This window comes from Amyelois transitella, chromosome 22, assembly GCF_032362555.1.
Source record: "Amyelois transitella isolate CPQ chromosome 22, ilAmyTran1.1, whole genome shotgun sequence".
In the NCBI taxonomy this organism is placed as follows: domain Eukaryota; kingdom Metazoa; phylum Arthropoda; class Insecta; order Lepidoptera; family Pyralidae; genus Amyelois; species Amyelois transitella.
Window position 1 is genome coordinate 9,019,643 of NC_083525.1, and position 25,666 is coordinate 9,045,308.

At 39.1% G+C, this 25,666-nt stretch overlaps 1 protein-coding gene across 1 annotated transcript; it reads left to right on the forward strand.

Moving 5' to 3' along the window:
• Positions 1 to 1,919: 1,919 nt before the first annotated feature.
• On the forward strand, positions 1,920 to 25,557 carry LOC106140271 (nose resistant to fluoxetine protein 6). Its single transcript, XM_060950756.1, has 12 exons — positions 1,920 to 2,025; positions 8,515 to 8,654; positions 11,866 to 11,975; positions 12,262 to 12,470; positions 19,118 to 19,311; positions 19,667 to 19,839; positions 20,153 to 20,338; positions 20,631 to 20,810; positions 21,181 to 21,331; positions 23,001 to 23,184; positions 23,741 to 23,883; positions 24,504 to 25,557. The coding sequence occupies exons 1-12, from the start codon at positions 1,950 to 1,952 to the stop codon at positions 24,669 to 24,671; spliced, it is 1,914 nt and encodes a 637-aa protein (XP_060806739.1). The 5' UTR covers positions 1,920 to 1,949; the 3' UTR covers positions 24,672 to 25,557.
• Positions 25,558 to 25,666: the final 109 nt, after the last annotated feature.

The following is a 25,666-nucleotide window of genomic DNA, read 5'->3' on the forward strand; positions in this document are numbered from 1 at the left end:
TATGATGATAACATGAACTTGTGACTAACAATAAAAATCTGAATGTGAAACTTATAAAACAATATTGAACTTATTCTGTTGTTCTTTGCTGAAAACCCACACGGCTCAAGTCTCGCAGGTTATTTACCAACAAATCATCTCTTCTTCATTTACTTAATAATAGTTTATTCTCAGAAATAGCCTACATTAAGACATTACTGTAATTCGTATGTGAATGTATCTACCAAATTACCTAAAGTATAAGCTGTTTGTATAATAAATAACAATCTACGTTCTAGGCAAGTAACTGGATAACAACTGGACATACATTCTATTGTCACGTCAATATCCCTTGCGGGGTAGACAGAGTTTTGAAGTGACTGATAGGCCACGTTCAGCTGTTTGGCTTTATGATAGAATTGAGATTTAAGTAGTGACTGGTTGCTAGCCCATGGCCTAAAAGTAGTCTTAGTCGCCTTTTACGACATCCATGGGAAAGAGATGGACTGGTCCATTCTTACCTATTTCTTTTGGTGCCGGGAACTAAGCCGTATTCAAAACTTATTAATGCCGCAAAATCAAGTCTACGAGCGTTAACGACTAAAACAAAAGTCACTTGTTCGAAACTCGCTTATAACATTCGATACTAATAATTCTTGTTATATGCATTGATTTGCTTTTACGGCAAGAGTCGGTACGCTAAAAAAACATCGTAAGGAAACCTGCACATTAAGGTCATTGGATGCAGAAGTTGCGGAGGTCAGGTCGCTTCGCGTAAACACCTGACTCATTCAATCCAGGATCCACGGTCAAAGGCATACCCCGGACTCCTCTACAGAGTGACGTTGCAATTGCGACTAAATCCAAGAGGAAGATGCTTGCATTTTCGTCTCGAATCTATGGACACTTTAGCCAGATCGCGATGCCATGACCCAGCACATATCACTCATTCACAGCGCCACAATGTAGCACGTGGTGAGACGCCCACTCACTCACATGGTAATCATACAATGACACGTTTTAGATACGCACGGTTGGACACGATCCCTTGGGCCCATTGATGACTTCCGATGACGCTGACGGAACACGGTGAAGAAACGTTGGGAGGAGGACCTCGGGCTCTGAAATTGCGGTGGAAAGAGAATCTGGAACATGTCACGGTGAGAAATAGGGAGTGAGTTATCTCCTTCCTTCTGGCGTAAGTTTTGGTTACATGCCTCTCTTGTCCGGAGGAGCCCGGGGTGCGCTCTTGACTCTGATCCTGAATTGAGAGGGTGCGGCGAGAAAGAGAGAATGTGATTGAGACGTAATTAGTAATTGTAAGAGTTTGCTAGCGTCTCCGCCCGCGTATAATCTAACAATTCCGTTAATTTCCATTCCAGCGGGAATATCTGGAAATTCACATTTAGCGCATCCTTAGAACACGTCAATAAAAACAATTTGAAATTAAATATATATGTCATAAGGAACCTATGTTTCATATGAGTAATATGTAATATTTCACCTCGAAGTCTAAACCCGGCTGGTTAGGACGTGCTTTGGTATGGCACTCAATTAGTTAGTAGGTCGGTGTCCTCTTTTATTTATTAACCAGGATTTACCCGTAAGTTGAAGCCATCCACAAAAAGCGACGAATCTAGCGTCAGGCGCCATCTACAGAATTTACCGCCACCTACAAAAGAATATAGGTATTTCGCAAATCCCACGGGATAGTTTTTACCGGGATGAAAGGACCAAGTGTCCTTCTACAGACTTTATTATACAACTTACTTTCGCATTTATACTTGTAATATTAGTTACCTATAATTTAAATAGATATAATGTGAGACTCATCTGGCCCGTTGAAACCAAAGAATTACTTAACAAAATATTGACCAAACTACACATCTTACTCACACCTAAAGCCATATGGAAAGGAAAGGATAGGGTGGGCTAGTTACGCAACTCCTGCGCAGCAGCCAGTGGTTACCATGTCGCCGGACCGGACGCTCCTCGCCGTGGCGCTGCTCGCGCTCGCCCGCGGCGCCGCCTGCGCAGAACTAAGCGGTACGATCGTATATAACCGGAGTTATTTTAAAATTAGAGTGTGTGAAAATTTTGATAATTTTGAGGTTTTGATGAATTAGAGAGTGTGAGAATTAGGTGGATAAATTGGGAAAATCAAAGATTTATGATTTACAAAGTACTTACGAATAATTTTGAACATATAGGTACTAACCGAAATTAATGAATTAATTGAGGTTTTGATAGTTTAAATTTAGTGAAATTTAATGTTTTTAACGATTGTGAAAATTTAAATAAAATGTGAAATAAAGTAATGGCAAACACTGAAAGTTATTGCGAAATATTTTAATATTAGTGTCCAGTTAACTCTCGTGTTAAGACTGTTCCGAATGTTTATGAAAATTTCAAAATGTTTAAACCTATCACTATCGGAATTAGGTTAAAATTCTGTAAATGGTATAAAAGAAAATTCAATATAAAAAAGTTGAATTTTCAACTAGTTACGGAATTTTAAAACTTAACGTCCTTTTTACTGGGGAGCAGTGAGGTATAAAATGCCACAAATATGTTTTAATCATAACGCAATTAATTTTCCAAAATCATTGCCTAAATTTAATTATTCAACACTTGAAATCCGGTAATTGTAAATGTTATTTCCAAAACAAGACACTCTTTGAAATTCCTGTGTCATGTCCCAATTTAAAAAGCCCTTTAAAATTATGACGTTATGGTGATATAGGAGTATACCGGGACGGCTTGAGAAATCAGTGGTCGCAGACTTAGTTTCCCAAAATAACATAAATGGAGTTCCGATAATTTGTGTCCTGCGCACTGCCGTGTTAATAGTGTTCCAATTTCAAAATATTTAAATCGGTAAATCGTTCGAATTTATATGTAAAAGTGATCCAATTTCAAAATGTTCAAATCGCTTTACACTTCCAATCGATGTATTTGTTTGTAAATTACTAAAGTGATGTAAAGTGTCGTTGTTGAAATGGATTAAATTTCATTTAGTGCTAGCATTTCTCTTGCACGCTACCGAGTATTTAGAAAAAGTTTCCTACGTCATCCCTGAAGGTTTAGTCAATTTGTGTGCATTATCATACATACATACATACATATACTCACGTCTATATCCCTTGCGGGGTAGACGGAGCCAACAAACAGTCTTGAAAAGACTGCTAGGCCACCTTCAGCTGTTTGGCTTAATGATAGATTGAGATTCAAATAGTGACAGGTTGCTAGCCCATCGCCTTAAAAAAAGAATCCCAAGTTTATAAGCCTATCCCTTAGTCGCCTTTTACGACATCCACGGGAAAAAGATGGAGTTGTCCTATTCTTTTTTTATATATGTTGTTAGGAATCACACGGCACCATCATCATCATCATAATCAGACTAATAGTTTTGAATTTATTCTTCACGTAGGTATTTTCTTTTTTATTTTTATTGTATAAGTGCAGGTTGTGCACTTTCGTGTAAAGTTCCAAGCCGTAATATGTTAATGAAGTCCCAAAAAAAATGCGGTCGAATTAAACCCTCCTCCTTTTTGATAGTCGGGTAATAAATATGAGTGAAACAACAATAGATATAATACATATTGTTACACTCTATCTCGACTGAAGGAATCTTTTCACTGCCTTTATCGGCGCCTTTTCGACAGAAATTTTAAATGTCCAATTATATTCTCAAGGAGTTACTTTACATTCGGTAACGTGTCGCGGCTGGTTTTCCTTGCCCTTCTTGCACTTGTTTCGTAAGAAAATGTGTAGATAGCTATAGATATATGACATACACATACATGTGTGTTTTGATACGCTTATTTTAAAGTTTTTTAGAAACAAAAGTTTGTTAGAAGGAGATTGGAAATGATTCAACAAAAATAACCTCTCAAAAATAGGAATAATGATTTATCTTATACAGTCACATCTATGTCATACATACATACATACATAAAGTCACGTCTTTGTCCCTTGCGGGGTAGCCAGAGCCAACAGTCCCGAAAAGACTGAATGACCACGTTCAGCTGCTCGGTTTAATGATGGAGTTGAGATCCAAATAGCGACTAGCCCATCGCCCAAAAAAAAGGATCGCAATTTTATAAACGCCGCCGCAATTGCATTAGTCGCCTTTTACGACATCCATGGGAAAGATATGGAGTGGTCCTATTCTTTTTTGTATTGGTGCCGGGAACCACATGACACAATCTATGTCATTTGTGGGTTAAACAGAGCCAACAAACTTGTGATTCTTCTTGTAGGCGATGTTAGCGAGGGGAAACTATCAATCTGCCACTATTTGAGTGGCCTTTAAGCGTTCTAAAGATTGTTGGCTCTGTCTACCCCACGAAGGATATAGACATGAATATACATATGTGTACTTAGAGAGGAAAAGCATGATTTAACTCTGCGAATCTGAACTGGATTCGAACACGTTATCTCACAGCATCTAAGCTCTGACCACACCGTCACACGTAACAAGTTATTTATAAACAGAATTAATTATTGCAACGTAACGTCCTCATATTTATGTAACTCGGTATAAGCTGATAAATTTCTATTGATATCTTATTATATACATTAATAGATTTTAACCGCAACTTCGTCCGCGCAAATTTAACGCCACCTACAAAAGAATAAGTAAAGATTTTTCGCAAATCCCACGGGAATTGTAGTTTTTACCGGGATAAAAAGTAAAATGATATTAGTTGGGAGTGGAATATTATGTGAAGACCATTATCCTCCTGGCGTTAGTGACGGTAACGTTGTAAATTGACATTCGGTGAAAATGCTGCAGTGTAGCTTGTTCCACCGCTTCTAATATACATGCGCTTTGGAAGCGGAAGCTTTATATATATATATATATATATATATATATATATATATATATATATATATATATATATATATATATATATATATATATACCACCATACAATATGGTGCTATTATTATCCAGATATTTTTTTGGTAAAATATTATAGTGTCTTTGAAAAAGATCCAATAACTTATTTTAGAGTCAGTTAAATCTGTATAAATTAGTTTGATTATATTAGATTAGTTAACCGCTTTATTTTATTGTTCACCTCGATTGACACCTGTATACCAGAATATAGGTCAACTTATGTGCCACGCGACGCGATCGAGCGCGACGCGTCGATGTCTTTTGTACGGGGATTCCGCGGCCAGAGTTTGTTTGTCTGTTACTCATTACATACTCAATTAATACATACATATAGTCACGTCTATATCCCTTGCGGGGCAGGCAGAGCCAACCGTGTTGAAAACTGAAAGGCCAAGTTCAGTTAAAATTAAAGGCGACTAAGGGATAGGCTAATTGTTTACTACCAGAATCAGAGAATCAGTAGGGATGGTCTTGAATCTACTAGGCTTGAAAGCCATGATATTTCTCAAGGAAAACCATATCGCGTTTCAAAATGAACTCAAAATATTTTAACGCCATCTAGTTATACATTTTACAATTAATATTTACATAGAAACTTGCGCCTGTACAAAAGAACTCTTCTTCATAAAAAAATAATAAACTAATAAACTTGAGATTCCCCTTGCAAGCGATGGGCTAGCAACCTGTCACTAATTGTATCTAAATTCCATCATTAACTCATACATATTAATATAATTCGATGATTATTTCTAATAGAAGTTTCACAGAAGAATTTCATTACAAATATTAGCTACTAGGTCTATGTGGTCACAGGTCATCGGCCAGCAATCATTGCAAAATAGCCATAGGTATCTATATACTAATATTATAAAGCTGAAGAGTTTGTTTGTTTGTTTGAACGCGCTAATCTCAAGAACTAATGGTTCTAATTGAAAAATTATTTTAGCGTTGAATAGAGCATTTATCGAGAGAGGATTTAGGCTATATAACATCACGCTTCAACTATAAGAAGCAAAGAAATAATGAAAAATGTGAAAAGAACGGGGAAAATTGAGGGCTTCAATGATGCCCAAAATAACTACACCACGCGGACGAAGTCGCGGGCACAGCTAGTCCTACTACTATTATAAAGGCGAAAGTTTGTATGGATGTATGGATGTTTGTTACTCTTTCACGCAAAAACTACTGAACTGATTACCATGAAATGGTATGTAGGTAGCTGAAGACCCAGAATACCACATAGGCTACTTTTTATCCCAGAGTTCCCGCGGGATTGATAGGGTTTCCATGCGGACGAAGTCGCGGGCGGCCTCTAGTAAAGTATATATGAACGCTGCGCCATACATCAACTCTCGTGATATAACCCGCTTCCTGCTCGGTGCACTTTCTCTGGACGGGACGCCGGAATGTCACTATTGCATTTTAGGGTTGACGTTGGTTAGATAAACATACATTATAATCATGTCCATTCTATTTCTTTCCCATGGATGCCGTATAAGGCGACTACGGGGTAAAGCTTATGAACTTGGGATTCTTCTTTTAGGCGATGGGCTAGCAACCACTATATGTCACTATACATATAAATCTCAATTCTATCATTAAGCCAAACAGCTAAACGTGGCCTTAAAGACTTCAAGATTTTTGGTTCTGTTAACCCCGCAAGGGATGTAGACGTGATCATATATCGTACAAACAAATCTGTACAAATAAATCTAAAACATCGAAACAGATTTTAATTATATTTCATATAGATAATACAAGTAAGACTGTTGGCTCTGTCTACCCCGCGTTATAAGAAATTTCCACAAGATTGTAGCTTTGCGCACAAGCACTAACTGGTAGTACATTTATTTGCCATCCTTACCTATAGGGCTCGCCCCGGTTACAACCTGTTAGTGACGCAACCCCGCTCGAGCCTAGACTAAAACCTAGCTACACTAGACCGCTGTGACCTAATTTATAGGCTTCTCGCATGTTACGCAACTTTTAGTGCTTTTGTACAGTTTGTTAAGCTGGCACAGACTATAGCTTGACCTCCTTAGCGTTTTAGGAAGTCTCGGATAGCAAATACATGATAGCTCTTAGGACACGAATTGCCTGACCGCAGGTCGAGCCATAGGCTGATTGACTCTGTTTACCCCGTCAGAGATAAAGACGTCAAATGTTACACGTATGTATGTATATCCTGACGCTCAATGAACAAGAGTATTGATATTTTTGGTTTATTATTCCATTTGGCAGATGTTTCCAAATGAGGTCTTGTCGTAATAAAAATTATGATACACAGGGATTCACTTATGTTTACTTATTGTATTTAAGATAAACGCCAAAATAAGCACCATAAATGTAGTTTCTTGTTTTGCCAACTCAAATTTTGGTGCAAATTAATTTTTTGTAATATTTCGTCCTAGCGTCGGGTTTTTTCTTGATCTTTGTACTAACTATTAGAATAAGTATGTGCCACCGCAAACATCCTGCGGGGGTCAACAGGGAAGCCGCTAAAACACACGAAAGGTCATTCATTTATTATATTTAGCGATATTTCGGACAAACAGAGCCATCACGCTCAAACCAAGGCAAATACCGCATAATGGTTTATTAAACGCTAAGTAAATATTGGGCCGAGCCGGGACTTTTGGACTATTGATCGTTAAAATATATTAATATTCTAAACCGACTTTTCCTTGTTTGAGACCGGCGCTCTCGTTACGTATGTGTTAAGTTCAATAATGAGGCAGCGATTGGGACTTTTTGGTTAATTAAATATAGAACATGTCGTAAAAGAATTATTGATCATCATCAATCAATATCGGCCGTGTGGTTTACAGTACTTTGGAATAGGACCATTCCAACTTTTGGCATGGATGTAACTAGAACAAGCATGTGGGTATTCTGAACTGGTAGCGAAGTTAACATCATTCTCAAAAGGGATATTAACCGTACAATGGCTACCACTTGCCTCGCTCCCTGCGCACGAGTACTTCTCTCGCTTCATCCAAATTCATGACTGTTCACGCAACCTCGTCAGTTTATAGTATTCTTGACCGGACCTTTAACAGAACGTCCCAGATTTACTCAAAATACGTTCGATTAGGCCTTCCCTTACCAACTTATCCGTTCAACAAAAATGAGGGCAAACCCTTTTCCACCGCGTGATTTCAGTAATTTGAGTGACGGGATAAAGCACAGCTTGAAAGAGAAATGTTGTGATGTGAAAAAATATATAGTGACAGGAATAGAAAAGGGAATGCTTAGATGGTTGTAGTGCCGTGTGGTTCCCAGCACCAATACAAAAAAGAATAGGACCACTCCATCTCTTTCCCATGGATGTCGTACAAGGCGACTAAGGGGTAGGCTTATAAAATTGCGATCCTTTTTTTAGGCGATGGACTAGCAACCTGTCACTATTTGGATATCAATTCCATCATTAAGCCGAGCAGCTGAATGTGGCCCTTCAGTCTTTTCGGGACTGTTGGCTCTATCTACCCCGGAAGGGATATAGACGTGGCTATATGTATGTATGTATATAATGCTTAGATGGTTTGGTCATGTGGAGATAGACGAGTGAGAGCAGGTTGTGTAAACAAACATACAAGGAGTTTTATATTGACGGAGATGTGGTGTTGCAGAAGAGCAGTACTACGCCATGCCGCGCCTGTTCCACCTGGACGAGTACGAGGGCTGCCTGGGCTCGCGGCAGGTGTACTGCCTGGGCAGCTTCGAGCTGGCGCCGCTCGACGGCTCCAGCGAGCTGTTCCACAACATGAAGGTACGCCAAATCAATAGATGGAGGTACCCGTGGATGTTGCCGCTGGACGAGAACGAGGCTTTGCGGTTAATCTATACTAATATTATAAAGCTGAAGGATTTGTTTGTTTGTTTGAACGCGCTAATCTCAGGAACTACTGGTTCGAATTGTAAAAATATTTTTGCGTTGAATGGACCATTTATCGAACAAGGCTTTAGGCTATATAACATCACGCTGCAACTATAAGGAGCAAAGAAATAATGGAAAATGTAAAAAAAAAACGAGGAAAATTTATCAATGATGCCCAAAATAGCTATTCCACGCGGACGAAGTCGCGGGCACAGCTAGTCGCAAATAATCCACTTTCGAATTATAACTTTTATTAGTATCTATACCTAAGAAGTACATTTTATTGGAGTATTATTGCTCAAGACAAAATTAATATACATAGGTATCTTTTGCATGTTTATCGGGTTCGGTTTTTGGCCCCCTCAAATTTAAATCGATTGAAGCGGTAAGTGAGTACTTCTGTATTATTTATTAAGTAACCTACATTTATAAGACACTTAAAGCAAAGTTATGCTATTCGTAAAAGCATTATCTAACAAAATCAGGGTGAGGCGGAGAAACTAAATATGGGCATAAATCAAACAAGAAGTAACCTACTTACTTTCCATATTCTATTACAAAACTACTTGACCCATTTTTCTCCAGCACCGATGGCTCTACCAACTTTCCGCCGAATCTTGTTCGCCGTCGCCCTTTCATGACTCCCATCCCCATTTCTTTAGTTTTGTACAACTCAAACCTTATTCAAAGGCGGTAAGTTATGTGTAGTCATGTCGTCGCCTGAATAGTCGCGCAAAGCTTTTATATTTTTACCTCTAGTTACATTAAAGTTCGTTTTCTTACTTAGAAAATTAACTATTTTTATTTCTCGTTCCCATGGATATCGTAAGGGATAGGCTTATAAACTTGGGATTCTTCTTTTAGGCGATGGGCTAGCAACCCGTCACTATTTGAATCTCAGTTCTATCATTAAGCCAAACAGCTGAACGTGGCCTATCAGTCTTTTCAAGACTGTTGGCTCTGTCTACCCCGTAAGGGATAAAGACGTGATCATATGTATGTATGTAAAATTAACAAAATATTTTATTGTAACAAGTCTCAATTAAACACAAAAATTGCTAAAGTCAGACACATCATTCGACACCCGCAGACCCAAAAACAGGCATGTCTGCAACGGAATGACTGCAATTGCGTGGATTATGTTCAGCGACCGCATCGCGCGCGGTCGCTGCTTAACTTGAGTAATTGTACGCTACAGTTACAATTTAGGCACCAATAGTGTATTGCCGTGTGGTTCCCGGCTCTTAAGACCTACCATGTACCAGTGAACGATGTTCTTTTGCCATTTATGCCGAGGGACAATATAGTTACAAAACTTGCACTTCAGGCAACTGTTCCAATATGGGTCAGATTCTCCTGCCAGATCAGGTCAGGCGGAAGGTGTTTCTTCTAAAAACCTGACCCAATCCAAACTCTAGGCTCCTCTTCAGAGACGTAAGGATGGCTGAGATAAATGCTAGAACAAAGAATAAGTGTATATTGGAGAAGTGTTAAGGTGCCCCACCCTAGTCTGACCTCCACAACCTTTGCAGGGGAATCTGCCCTATATTGATTTATATTATGGTTACACATCCAGTAATGCACACAATTTCGTAGGAATTAAAATATGCCACCCTGTGGGTCACGCGCCGCTTTTTAATCGGGTAACTTATGTGGGGTTGACCACAGAGGGATTTAACAAAAAAAAGCACTAAATCGAAGTCTGGGATTGGGAGTAAATCTCGAATTTGTGTACATTTTCAGTACAACGTACAACAAAATTTCAGTACAACGTAAATTGTGATTTCTGTCAGCAAAATAATATTACTATTATTCTGAGTTCAGTTGCGGAAACATCGTGGAATCTTGAATTTCACAGCAACGACACGCACCTATTGCTGTGCGGCCAGGCCGCGGCGGGAGGCGGCGAGTCTCGGCGCGTGCTCGTTTACACGGTCACTGAGAACGAAATCGGTATTAAAGTTATTAAGGCCGTGGAGGAGATCTACATAGAGACCAAGCTACATGTGACCCTGGCAAATTTTTACAAAATAGACCAATTAAAAATATTAATTGATCTTACATATCAATAACACAGGTACAGAATTAATTTAAAAATTTTATGATGAAATAAAATGTTTTAATGCTTATTTCAAGAAGACGAGATGCGAGAAAAATTACCCAGTTCAGTAATTCAGTTTTGCAATGTACCGTTACTTTATAATTAATGAATTTGGGCTCTGGGTTGTCTACTCTACTTACAAGCTTTAAATTCAGCAATCAGGTATTTCAAGAATTAAAACTGGTGCGCTCGGAAGTTTCGAGAACAATGAATGGAAAACGTAACATTACCTAGTGCTCTTGAATAAAATAGTTGTTTAATTAAAAAATAAAAGTGTATCCATTGTTTGATATCAAAGTTCTTACCGAACTATATATGAACTCCACAGTAATAACTTGAAAAAATTTAAAAATATAAATATAATAAAAAGATAAAAAATAAGTCGTAACATATTGGAATGCTACATTTCTGAACGAAACAGAGTAACAGCCCTACTTATTACGGCATATTATCGCAGTTTCGCATACGATGTGTAGTAACCCATCCAGTGACCGACCGCAACCAGCCCTGAATTAAGATTTCAATGGCGGTTACGAAACGCAATCAAAACATTGCTTGGACTTTGGTCTTTATTTCCTCTATATCGGGCAATGGGTGCATAAATTAATGCAAGTCTGTGGTTGTATTATCAATTAGTTATTTTCATATGAAATTAAAATTACAATTTAAGGAATTATTATATGGATGGATAGTAGTTACATATAAAATTCAAGCTATTGGGAAAAAGTAAATACTTGTACCTATAATGATATTATTTTTGAATTTCAGTCCGAAATACTTAGTCATCATTTTCCTGACGTTGATCCTGGTTGCTGCCTAGAGGAACCTTACCCGAGCTAGATCATGGTATTAGATAAAAAACTCATTAAATGATTCGCTTACGCCGTCTACCCTACATGAAAGTGTAAATCGGACTTATTCTAAAGTGTTAGGAAGCACATGGTACCTAGAATAATAATGTCTTGGTACAAAACACAATTGTAATAATTGTTGTTTCCGTAGAGTTTCTCGTCCAACTGGGTGGACAACTTCAACCACACGCGGCTGCACCGCGGGCTGTGCCTCAGCAGACGATGTCCGCAGCTCGGCCAGCTGCAGCCTATGGACGCCTGGTACGGCGCTCTTGAATATATCTTCAACTCTTTGAAAGAAAGAAGAATGTAGGTCTTCAAAAATTGGATCAATTGGGTTGGGAGTCGCTTCGTATAAAATCCAATCTAGGATCATGGTCAAAGACGCACCCCGATCTCATCTCCGGATAGATGATAGTTCAATAGAAACTAACGATGGAAGGTAAGCGATATAAACAAACCAAAACGAATTGCATACCTTCAATTTAGTTTATCTGTTTATTTGTAAGTTTTGGACAATGATAATTTATTTTAATAATCTATCCAGGTTCACATCATGCGTCAACGCCAGCACCGTCTCGTCGCACCAGCTGTCAGCTCGCCTCTACAAGCTGGATTACTGCCGGCGCGGCGCCCCCCCCTCGCCGCCGCTCTCCGCGAGCGAGCGAGCGCTGGCGTGCACGCTCGCCGCGCTTCTTGCGCTCGCCGCGCTCTCCACCGCTCTAGATCTGTCGCTCCCCGCACACACCAAGAAAGGTCAGTTACTTATTTTTGCAGTGATCTACATTTATGGAGGAGGCATTTTTAGGACATACATAAGTAAATCTGGATAAGACTATATTTCTATGACGTTTAATTTATCAGTGCAGATAAATTTCCTTCCATACTATAACGTATCCAGTGCATACATAACCCACGTTACACTACCTTTGCATTTCCCTGTAGTAAATTGTATTGTTATTCAAACTGACTGGTTTGAAATCGGTTGTTATTTTTTTTTTTGGAGCCAAATAAATATTTATGGTTATGCGAAAGTAAAATGCATAAAATCTAACGAAGTAGTCAAAGTTTTTGCTGTAAAATTGTAAGTCTGTAGTAATTTTACTGTACAAATTGTGCGTTCATTCAATTAAATACCTCGGTCGAATGTTGTCAGCGTTAACATGACCGGTTCACCCCAATTATCTCGAAATGATTCTCAGGCCACGGCTTTATAAATAAGAAACACTTACATAATTATTATGTCAGAATGTTGGTCAGAATCAAAATACGGCGTCAGAACGAACGTGACCTCGAAACGAAAGCCGGCGTCGCGAGCGGGGCGCCTGCGATCGGGGTTCCGTACTCCATCCTACATCAAGTAATTTGTATCGAACTATTTCATTAATATTATACCAAACTTCCTGAAATTATATATATTTTGGATACCTACTTACATTTAGGGAAGTATAGTTTACTGTGTTGATAAGTATGAAGATTTTATTTTTGGCTAGGTTAAATCAATAGCAAAACAAATAGGTATTATATAAACATAAAAACGTATTTGAAACAGAAATAATAATTTATAAGCTGTAAAATTTTCCTTTTTTTTCCAATTTCCTTGAAATTGATATTATAGGTAACTACAATTAATTATAAAGTTAATCAAAGATTACTTTATTATAGGCGCGATATAACAAAGAGTACAGCTATGAAACATTATCACTACTTACAGGTTATTAGAAGTAATAACAGATGAGATAAAAATTATATCAGGCCGGCGTAAAACAGAATCACTTTTACTTTCTAAACGCCGCTACGGGCCCCCAAACGGTGCGAGATTGCACGCACTATGTTATTTTTTCTTAATATCTTTGGTCACGTGTTGGCGGCACGTTCACAAGGTAATGACCCAGTGGTGGGCTGACCAAGTGGGCTAATGGTTCATAGACCGGAGTTAGGACGTAACTTTGAGTTGCCTCACGAATGCATCCACTGTCTAGACTAGACGTTAGCCTGGTTATTCTTCTTCCTCGTAGGCATGTCCTCCTCACAGAGTATTTTTAAAGAGAGTTGAAACCCCGGAGGTGGTATGTTGATGATTTGGCATATCACTTACTTTGTCTATCTTTTATTTATAAGTATTCTTTGATTAAATTAGAATTGAAGATGTGTTTTGCACAACTCATTGTTATTCATACTCGAAAATATAAAAATGAAATCTCCTCAGATTAAAATTACATACCCATCGAAGAGCGCAACAAAATTGGTAGTCTGTAGAAAAAAAAAAACACAAAACCAAGGTTTAAACAAAAACAAAATCAATAAAAGAATAATCAGTAGGTAGTATTTCTGACTTACTAACTAAAGAGTATCGTCGAAATGAAGGGCTTTCAATCCAACAATAGCTACCTCTTCAATCTAATAACATAAACATTACACAACGGAACTTATTCAATGACCCTTTATTGGAGAATTCTGCAAAGAACAAAAGTTGCGGGTCGCGGGTGCTAGTTAGGTAACGCGACCGGTTGGCGGCAGATACTACATGTGATAGCCTCACAACCACAGACATAGACGGGCCTAGACCTCGTGAGCGTCGGAGTGTATTTCTTGTGTCTAAAAGTTAAGGTCAATGACTTCATTGACCATAATTTTTAGGGGTTTTTTTGAGAACTGCTTCATTCGTAACTTCCTTCTTAAATTATAAACTTTATATACAGATGAATAAAGTTGCGGTATCTAGCCAGATCTATGTCTATGCGAGTGACATTATTGCTCAACGGACCCGGGAGTGCAGGCCGGGTGACCAGCCATTATCGAGAGAAATCGCTCGTCGCTGTTAATGTTGACGCATTATAATAGCTTTGTTGCAATCTAGTCACGGACTTTGTGGTCTATGGCTGTTGATAGCTGATTTTTCTTTTTGATTTTCTCCACGGCATGATTTTAAGGGTTTTAGGTGTATATTTGTAAAAAATATAAATGGAAATTTTGCAGAGAATGGTCATATGTATAATAATAAGATTGAGTGCTGAACGATGTTCTTACGATGAAGTAAAACATTGTGAGGAAATCTAGACATTCAGGGAAGTTGAGTATTACTATGATCCAATATAGGTTTGATTCCCCTGCAAAGGTCGGTAGTTACCCAATCGAGAATTCGGTCTTAGTTCCGGGCTCTCCTTCAGTGAGTTGGAGACGCGAAGGGAACAAATGTCAGAGTATGCTGATGGTAAAATTGGATGGCCAATTTAATGGTCATATAGAAAATACAAACATACATACAATCACGCCAATATCCTTTGCGGGGAAGACAGAGACAACAATTTTGGAAAGACCGACAGGCCACAGGTACTGAAATTCAAAAAGTAACAGGTTCGCACATCCCCTAAAAGAAAAATTCCAAGTTTATTAGCCTTTTTTTAGTCGCCTTTTACGACATCTGCAGACATGAAGTGGTCCTATTCTTAACTTAAAGGAAAAAAAAAAATAGTTTTTAACTACACCTAAAATACGAAGTTTCATAAAAATTTGTACAACCTCTATCAAAATCGTTGCGCAACATACCTACTGAAATAATAAACGGTTCTTTGTTTTAAACAAAGAAAACACAAACACCAACTCACAATTACTACTAAAAGATATTCAATTAATAAAACAACCACCGTTTACTATTAGTTGTCGAGGTTGATATGTCCGTCTGTCTGTTGCGCCATGTAACGGTTGGAAAGGTACCGCGCGGCGCCACATCGTGGTCACAAGGTCACGTTGGATACATTGCGAGGGGTCCTCTCTCATGGTGCCTGGATTATCAAAATAAAGATCAACTTCCATGTGCATCGTAAAGTATTTTTATTTATTTATATACACACAAATTTATATTGTCACAAATATATTAATGAGCAAGCGAGAGCATTAATTGAGCATTGACGCAAAAGGCGTTCTGCGCTTTTAAAGTTTATGTTAAAAAATCTTGTTTAAAGTCATCAAACACCTAATACAAATAATATCTATGTCTATAGCATAGACATATTGTTATAAAAACTATACAAAATTATCTACAAATATTTGCCTGTACTCAAGCCGAGACATTGCGTCTGCGTCAAATTGTGGAAAAGACGGAAGGTTATCCGAGGAACTGACAACGTGTGGTCCTAATATTGCTGAGTCAATCGAGCTTGCACACTTCCTTTATACGAGTTTACCTCCTGCTCTTACTATGCGTGCGCCTGCACTGCGAAATCGGTCACGTTTGAAATTAAGGCATCTTTCAGTGACATCACAGAGATTTTTTTTATGTAATATATATTTGAGTGCGCTTCACCTCAATCTGCCTGGTGGTAAGCAAGATGAGGCCTAAGGTGGTGCATTGAAAATCAAATAGTGCCTATTCACTCTGGCGTTGAAAATCCCCATGTTATATGTATCTGTGAAGAGATGTGGGGAGGGAATTACAAATAACAGCCGTTCACATGATAAAAGATTTGGTGAAACGCAAGCTGCATCTTTTTGAAGAAATCCAGCTTAAAGGAAAGCCGACGGTTTTTATAAGTTGTGCATTATGTTTATTGATTGTGTTTCATCTTTTGCGAGGCCACGCCGTAGAATACTTGAAGATTCATGATGTTGTTTCAAGATCAACATGTGCCATAACGGAAAATTGAATCGGTACCTACTTGCAATGTATTTCATTTATTACTGAGGCTTGTTGTTTAATTTGCGTGAATAATTTGCCAGACTTACTCACCTCCAAGATCTTGTTCAGACGCAGACTCCTTCTAGACAAGACCTCTACGTTAAGGACGCAGCTAATGGCAAGATGACATACATACATACATAAAATCACGCCTCTTTCCCGGAGGGGTAGGCAGAGACTACCTCTTTCCACTTGCCACGATCTCTGCATACTTCCTTCGCTTCATCCACATTCATAACTCTCTTCATGCAAGCTCGGCGGTTTCGGTTTCGGTCAAGATGACAATTATAATAATTATCTTTAGATACTGTTTACCTTTCATCGTAAGAAGTGGACTTGTAAGGATCGTAGAAAATAGACATTTCCTTTATTTATTGAGTGCGTTTGACCGCAATCTCTCTGATGTTAAGCAAGATGACATAAGTGCAAGTCGCGTACCTATACAAACAATAGCTAAACTTTAAAAACAAACTCTTAGCTTAGCTGATGATTTCAGATTGTGTTGACTGCGAGTTATTATGACAGTCTTTAGCAACCGCCGGCGATACACTGACGATAACTCAGTATGTGAGCTAAGCGCTGGCTGTCATACAAACTTAATAAAAACTCAAGGAATACTACGAACAGGGTTTTGTATAATTATTCATTAGGGACTAGCTTATAAACTTAGGATTCCTCTTGTTGGTAGGCGATGGGCTAGCTAGCGGCTCTGTCTACCACGCTAGGGATGTATGCGTGCTTACATTACATGTATATTTTGTATATTCTTCTTCAATTTAAAGTTGCTACATGCTTACATGACGCCTTTAGAATAGATTTATTTTCAAATAAATCTATTCTAAATTATAATAATTCATACATTGCCAGAAATTATATATTTTACAAGGTAGGTATGTACTCAGTATTGCAAAAGTATGTTCTAGCCAGACCAGGTATTCAGAGGCGATTGGTTTTGAAAGTACCTACGCTCGTGAAGGGCCGCACTGCAGATATGTCCGAGGAATATTCCAGAATGCGCGGCTGGTGGCAGTTTCGTAAGGCTCCACTCGCGGTAGCCGCCGAATAGTGATGTGTAGCTATCGATAATGTCGATATTGATTAGATTAGAAAAATAAATTTAATTTTAAAATGTGCCGAATGGCTTTTCCGGCCTTAACTGTAGAATAAGAACACGCCATATATTTCCCATGGATGTAGTAAGAGGCGACTAAGGGATTAAAACTATAAGCTTGGTATTCTTCTTATAGGCAGTATGCTAGCAAGCTGTTAGGTACTTTTTGAAACTCAATTCAGTCAGTAAACCATACAGCTATTAGCTCTGTCAAAATATAACATAAAGACCTATGTATGTAAAAAAATACCTATCTGTAAATATATTTATGGTACTCTTCTGGTATGGTCACAATAAAGATAATGTTTGGTAAAGATATTTTTTCCTACGATTTCACTTCGCAATCTTAGTTTATAACTATCCCGCCTTCGAATTACACAAGTACCAACAGACCTTAGTATTATTCTTAACACGACTTTTGATTAATATTTGATAAAATGCTTTAAACTTAGAGTCCGCCCTTTCCCTGTTTAATAAGCAGTTAAACTGGCAAATAATTATCGACAGTGTATCGATCGCCACCACTACACAATAATATAGTGTTACTATGTCGGCGAGCACGCGCGGAACGAAATGCATATTACTGGAAATATTACTGACGCGTACGAAGGTTTGCATCCATCGCTTACTATTACTTACCACGCATTGACCTCTATAATGAATTCTGGACTTCATATTGGCGATGTAAATTGACCGCCTATTTTCGCCATTTCACAGCTTATCGCCTGATATTGCCGTGATTGTGCATGGAACTACTCGTGGAAAGTTGTTCTGTTCTCTTTTTAGGACATTACGCCATAAATTCATATTGTTTTAATGAATAAAAAAAATCAGAAACTGTTTTTTTTTATATATTTCACACAATAAAAGGAGGCGGTCATTTGCCACAAAAGTCATTTTTATCAGGAGAGCGCTTCAAATTGGGGGGCACAGAAATATTTGGTCCAGCGTACTTGGTTTTTTCATGTCAATGTTACCACGTAACTGGGTGACTCTGAATCGATTCTTACAATATTTTATGACGCCAGCGTTGCATAATTAAGTATAGGATATGAGCTAATAATGGGCTACTTCGCAACCCGCCATGCTGGTTTGGGATCGGAGGAAACACATGGAACGTAGCAGCTGCTTTTCCGTTTGTTGATGATAATCAACGGAACGTCTAAACCTTAAATAATCGAAAGTTTTTTTAAACATTTGTGTCCAAAGAGCACTCTCTTATCTGAGGATGCATTACATAACTACTCCAACTGAATATTCCCTCGAAATCCAATAACAACAAACAGAATTAAATACCGACGACAGGATAAAGTGTGGTGTTCAAACTGACAAAAGACACGGTTGACACATGTATTTTTGCATCATAAAGAGGTTTTTGAAAAGTCCAAAAAAGCTACTCATTTATTAATATTAAGTATATGGAAATGCGTTAAGGAAATCTTCGGAATGTTTATTTTTCACTACCTACATATTTTATATAGGTAGAATTAAATATCAGCGTGCACTTAGAAAGTTACATTATTCTTTAGTAAAAGAAATTTACTCGGTCGAAGTTTTGTAAAAAGCCAGCGAGACTAGGATAAATAACTAATTAACGTAATTTATTTCTGTCAGGACTGAACTGGGCGTTGTCCTGGTCTCTGCCGGGCTGCTGGCGCGCGCTCCGCGCGCCGCCGCCCGCCTCCGCAGACACCGACCTGGCCGGCTTCGACGGGCTCCGCGTGTTGGGCATGATGTGCATCATCATAGAACACGTCTGCTGGCTGAACACCTTGGCCTATCAGGTCGAGACGAGACGTGTCGAGAAGGTAGGTATACAAAACTGAGAAGTGACATTAAATTTGTACTAAGATGAATCCGTGGCCGTAAACGTAGCTTTTCAGTCTTTGTAAGGGATATAGACGTGATTATATGTATGTAGGTATGTATGAATCCGCTCCGCCTTTTCAGACTAAGAATTTGAGTTTTAAATAACTAAGTTTATATTTTATTCTAGTTATTTGTTGTGTTTTTGTTTTTAACTGTGGTTAACATAGTTATTAAAAACCTATCTAGATGAAGTGACAGTACAGTGTTCTTTTTCATGTCTGCAAGATCTTTCAGCTTTTATAAAGCAAAGAGTGGATAAACAAAGGAAAAATCTTATGGTATGTTGCATTACAGTTACGACGGGCGAGCGACGTGATGATGATGACGAACAGCACGCTGGTGGTGCAGCTGTTCTTCATCATGTCGTCGTTCCTGCTCGCGCACAAGCTGCTGCAGCAGCGCCGGCGGGGGGAGCCCGTCAAGTTCTTCTCCACAGTCTTCGAGACTATGTTCAACAGGTTTATCAGGTACGGGTATTCCTTATTTTGATCTTTTCAATTACATGTCTAGGAAACTATATAATTTATTTTAATATTTCTACTTACCTTGGAACTTAAGGGTAGATCACTTTTTCGCTGTAGATGTTGTAAAAGGTAAGTAAAAGTAACGATAAAAGCACTTAATGTTAAAATTATTATCTAATCTTGAATCCCCTAACAGATGACTTGGTGACATAGGTCAGAAAAAGTCGTTTCCTGACAACTCCTGAGTCCTGGGTCGTCCAGTCAACTTGTCATTTGACATTTGACAATATTTGACAATCTTCGTCTGTCTTTACAGGATGAGCCCCAGCTACTTCATGGTGCTCTGGTTCGCGGCGAGCTGGTGGGAGCGGCTGGGAGACGGACCGATGTGGACCGCGCTCGTGGGCTCCGAGAGCGCCATCTGCCGGCACAAGTGGTGGACCCACCTGCTGTACCTGAACAACGTGGTCTATGCGGACGACAAGTGCCTCATACAGACTTGGTAACTAGCATTACATTTCCCTAGTATTACCTGAGGCTACGATCGCGTATCTAGATAATTTTCGGTCCCGCTGGAATTTTGGCGGATCCATTCTTAGTGCACCCTAAGACCACATAGGGAACCTACAATTTCAAGTTTAGACTCAGCAGTTTGGGTTGTGCGCTGTCAAGCAGTCAGTTATTGAAAACCTTCACAAAACGTCGAAAAATTTCTCAACTGTGTACTTACCAAAAAGGGATCCAATTTCTGACATTCTCTCTGGACCTTGCCTACCATCCATAACTTTGCACAGGTACCTGGCAGCAGACATGCAACTGTACTTGTTCTCCCTGCTGCTGACGCTGGCGCTGCTGCGGTGGCGGCGCGGCGCGCTGGTCGCGCTGGCGGCGCTGCTCGCGCTGGCCGTCGGCGTGCTGTTCGCGCTCGCCTACTGGTTCGGCCTCGTGCCCAACATCGTGCTGCATCGCCCTGAGTGAGTACACTCTATCTCTAGCAGAAACATCTGGATTGAAAAACAACAAGTCTGACAGTTGTGGGCGTATGGTAGAGTAGAATGTAATGCGGAATGTAATAATATAATAATGAAATATAACCTAAAAATCGGTGTGAATATTTTTCAGCAGCAGAGAAAGTTAACCCTTCTTTGGTTTTGGTTTTTTATAAAATATTTGTCTAATCCCAGCGCCCGTAGCAAGGTACGCGCGAAAAAATTGTGCTGTCCCGTTTCACGTTATAATAAAAAGCGAAACGGCAATAGGATTAAATTTAATCAGCCCTTTAGTTGTCTAGTGTCATGTTAAATCCCAGATCAAACATTTTCATCCTCACTCGCACTATTTCAGACTGATCCGGGAGACGTACCGCGGCGACCTGTCCTTCAACATCCTGTACCAGTCGCCGCTGGGCAACCTGCCGGGCGCGCTGGCCGGCTTGCTGCTTGCGCACGCGCACCACTACTTGCTGGACTCGCACCGCAGTCTCAATGAGTATAAGGTCAGACGATACTTACATATTGTAACCATGATCCAGGGTTAGGTTTCCCTGAAAAGGATGCGAAGGGAAGACGAGACTCGCTTTAAAAAATCCTGACTTACCCAATTCAAGACCATGGTCTAAGGCACACCTCGAACTCTCCAGTGAGATGAGGATTTAACCAGGAGGAAGAAGGGGAATCTATATAATTCCTTCTTTATTCCAATCTCCTGTTGATAATCACGACTTAGATCGAGAACTACTCTTAGTCTATCTACCCGAGAGGCGTACCACATACAGTTTTGAATGTGTAGATATGATCCAAAAGATGTAGATATGCAAGAATCGTATGGAAATTAGGAAAAGAGGCGTGATGTATGTATTCTTTCTGACCGCAAGATATAAGATCACGGTCAAGGTCTTGCGTAATGATTTTAGCAACTGTTGCCTGTCGGATGTTCATCTTGTTTGTCGAAAGTTTGTGATAAACGTGACGAAATCATGGCTGACTAAATGTTCTGTTTTTATAATAGAATAGAATATTTATTTGCTTATGACTAGGGTTTATAAAATTGGATTTAAACGTTAAAAGGTAAACAACAGAGATTTTAAAGATAAATACAGATAAGGGGTAGTAGGTTGTACAATGTATGTACAAGCTGTTGCACTCGACTTCGTCCGCCTTAAATCACTTTAAATTTTTACTTAGGTAGTATGTTATTCTAATGACTAAGCTGTTTTACTTTCTGCAAAGTTTCATCAAATCAGTTGTACGTATAACTTTTATTTAATAGTTAGTTATTATAAATAGAAAACTTAATGTAAAATGAACTCAAAAAAAAATTATAAAGAAAGAAAAAAATATGATTACAAACTAATTTTACAAATTGTACCTACAGTCCCTGTTTCGCATCACCTAACGGGAGTGTGCCAGAACACGGACATTCTCGTTGTATAACTTTTTAATTAATCTATTATTTTGATGTGCGGCCAGATGACACCGATCAGCCAGTCTCCGCCGACCTACATTGCCGATGCTAGACTCGCTGGTTTCACAAGATGTCAGGCTGTTACAACATTATTTCTAACGCATTTCTAGATCCCACTGCCGGTCAGATGCGATCTTAATTAGGAAGTTACATATTTGTGTTATTAAAATAAACAGTAGCTTCGTAATTTGTTAGGTATTCTTTAACGAGTGAGAACCACAACTGTGTAAGTATTTTATTATGCACAATATTGATCATAATATAGTACCTAAGTAGATATTGATCTAGGTATCCAATGCTGGCCAATCTTTGATAAACTTTTGTATAAAAATAGTTTAAGTAGGTATTCGTGGTTGAAACAATGTAGGCAATTATGTATACAACACAATTCGAAAGCGAAAACCTAAGTAAAAACAAGGATTAAATAAGTTAACTAGTGTTAGTTTTTGTTTCATCTGTGAGTTAAATACAAGTTTAATGCTTTTCTGTCGAACACTTTGTCACACATTTATATTTTCCGAGATATTTTTGGTACGCATCTATTATCTATTGGTGATGTATTATATGAAACATAGCTTATCCTGTGTGAGTGTGAATCAAAAAGAAGGCTATGCCGGTGAAGTGATGTTCACCGGCCCAGCCGCGCCGGCGACGAGATAAGACCCTTGTGTTATGTACATATTCGATGTTGTGATTCGCAGGTGTTCCGCTGGGCGTCCGTGGCGGCGACCCCGCTGGCGGTGTGGTGGGTGGCGGCGTCCCCGCAGCTGGCGGGCGCGGGCGAGCCGCGGCGGCTGGCGGCGGCGGCGCTGGCCGCCTTCGAGCGCCCCGTCTTCGTCGTGCTCGTCTTCTTGGCGCTGCTCGGGGCCATGCAGGGGGTGGAATGTTAGTATTGATTGAAGAGATCTAAATCTTGTTCAAGATATATTGTTTTAAAAAAGAACTATAATGTACAAACAAGTACAATTTTCACATGCTTATTACGTCTTCATCCCTTGCGAGGAAGACAGAATGTTCTCTTTTGTACCGAAAGACTACGCTCAGCTGGATGGTTTAATGATGGAATTGAGATTCATTGTAACAGGTTGCTAGCCCATCGCCTTAAAAATAATCTTAAGTTTATAAGTATTTTCCTTGATCCCTTAGATTGATTGCCTAAAGAAAAAATATCAACATAGAGAAAACGGTGGCCGTAGTGAAAGCGTAACAACTTTCTTATTTTATACTTACGCGTGTTACCACATACTTACTTAATACAAAGTCACTTTCCGTGTTTTTTCGTATCCACCAAGAAAAACTTACTTAAATCACTTTTGAGTCATGTGGACATAGAGATAGAGGTTATAACTATGCACAAAATAAACAGGCAATGCGAAGTTTTTTGTAAGGTATATAAGCTTTTTTACAGGAAAATATTGATCCATGTTGTCACTGTTTGCAGCGGCGATGCGTCGCATCCTGTCGTGGCGCGGCTGGGTGGTGATCGCGCGGCTGACCTTCGGCGCGCTGATGCTGCACATGATCATCAACAAGTCGCTGGTGGCCGGCCGACTGGCGCCCACGCAGCTGGACCGGCAGACCGCGGTACGAACACTACAATACGATAGTTTCCAGTGCCTCAGTTTCAAACTACGTTTATGTTTACGTAGAACAAGGCTGGTGAACCAGGAGCTGTAAAACAGTGGAGGTATTTCCTCTTTGTATTCTTCTTCTACCTCTTGGCGATGGTCGTCCCGATTACATTTTCATCTCTTGGAGAGGAGCACAGGTCACATTGACTATGATCTTGGTTTGATAGATCATGACGCCAGGAGGATGATGAAAGATCAAGAAGGGCGTTTGCATTAAGATGCAGAAACAGAGTGCACGATCGCAGTAGTCTTTAGCTTCAGCTACTTATTTGAGTGGGCGCAGTTGCACAATGGAGTTCACAATATATCCCCTAGTCGTAAAACATCCCTTTCGAAAAAAAACATATTGCGAAAGAGACGTTTCACTGAGACCCAACTAGGATGGTTGACAAAATTGTAAGCCATATCAAGTTTACTTTTTACACTTTTGAAGTTCTTATTTGTGTGACGTTAGTAGTGCAATTTCCGACCCACAAAACACAGACGAAGCGAGGTCTTCCGCTATGCCACACACATCAAACTCTACAAACGTAGTGATAAGTATGATAATCTTTATCCACCATCATCCTTCAGATCCTGGAATGGTTCGGCGTGGCCTTCGTCTCATACCTGGCGGCCATGCCGCTGGCCCTGCTGGTGGAGATCCCCATACAGCGGCTGCACAAGGCGCTGACGGCGCTGTGTCGCGGCCCGCGGCGCTCCACGCCCGTGCCCAGTGGCGCCAAGAGCGATGGCCGTTGAACACCGTTACTTGTAGTTAGTTTTTTAATGATAGATGGCGCTAGCAGTAGGGCTTACTATAGAATTTGAAAAAGAAATGCCTGTACTCCAAACTATAGGAGTGGTATAATGCCTGTAGTATTTATAAATAAAGAATGGTGGGTCCTTATTTTAGCAATTTTCTGCGTACTTAGTTGTAAAGTCGACAGAGTTATGTGTGTCGTCGTCTTGCATCGCACGCAGCATGCTACTTAATTGTGTAAAGGCGAAACACCCGTCCCTGCTACATCAAATTACATTAGTCACTTCTATAATCTTTATTCCGAATTCTATGGCTTGTACCAGATAATTAGGTCAAATTATACGTAAAATTACAAAGCAAGAGGCGCCATTTATATATGTATAGTAGGATAGGGAAATTGTTACCGTGTGATAGATGAGTAACGAAACAAAACTTTACGGTAGGTGCCTTGAGAAAGCCTGATACAACTTGTTTAGTAAGTTTCGACCAAGCAGAATATGTAATTTTAAATGATAAAATAACATATTCCTGTTTTTTTATAATAATAAAATTATCTTGCGAAAGAAAATATGGTTGACTTAATATTTTTTTTTCTTTGTAGATAAACTAATTGTACATTTTTGTTTGATAAGTTTGAGTGAATCGAATGCTAATAAGACACATTCATATAAATATGTAACTTTTTCTTTGGCATTGTTTACCGTAAGGCGTATTTACAAAAACAAAATAGTTAATTCTATAGTGTTTGTCATTGTGAATGCACCTTGAAGCCAACACCAGACTCCCGTAGTAACATAGAACATAAGTAATTATTGTGATAGTATAATTAGCTAGAGTAAGTGGTGAAAGACTTATATTAAGTGGTGAGGCTGACTTTAATATACTGTAAATACTTTCAAAGACTTTCAATTTAAACCTTATGCCAATCCTAAATCCACAACAGAAAAATATTTTGTGCATGAACTTTTTATATCTACATATCTGACAGTCATTA

Excerpts from the sequence above, each read along its gene's own strand:
- LOC106140271 (XM_060950756.1), top strand. The coding sequence starts at position 1,950 with ATGTCGCCGGACCGGACGCTCCTCGCCGTGGCGCTGCTCGCGCTCGCC. Across the intron at positions 20,339-20,630 it reads AAGTGCCTCATACAGACTTG|GTACCTGGCAGCAGACATGC; the intron begins GTAACTAGCATT and ends AACTTTGCACAG. Across the intron at positions 23,185-23,740 it reads GGCCATGCAGGGGGTGGAAT|CGGCGATGCGTCGCATCCTG; the intron begins GTTAGTATTGAT and ends CACTGTTTGCAG.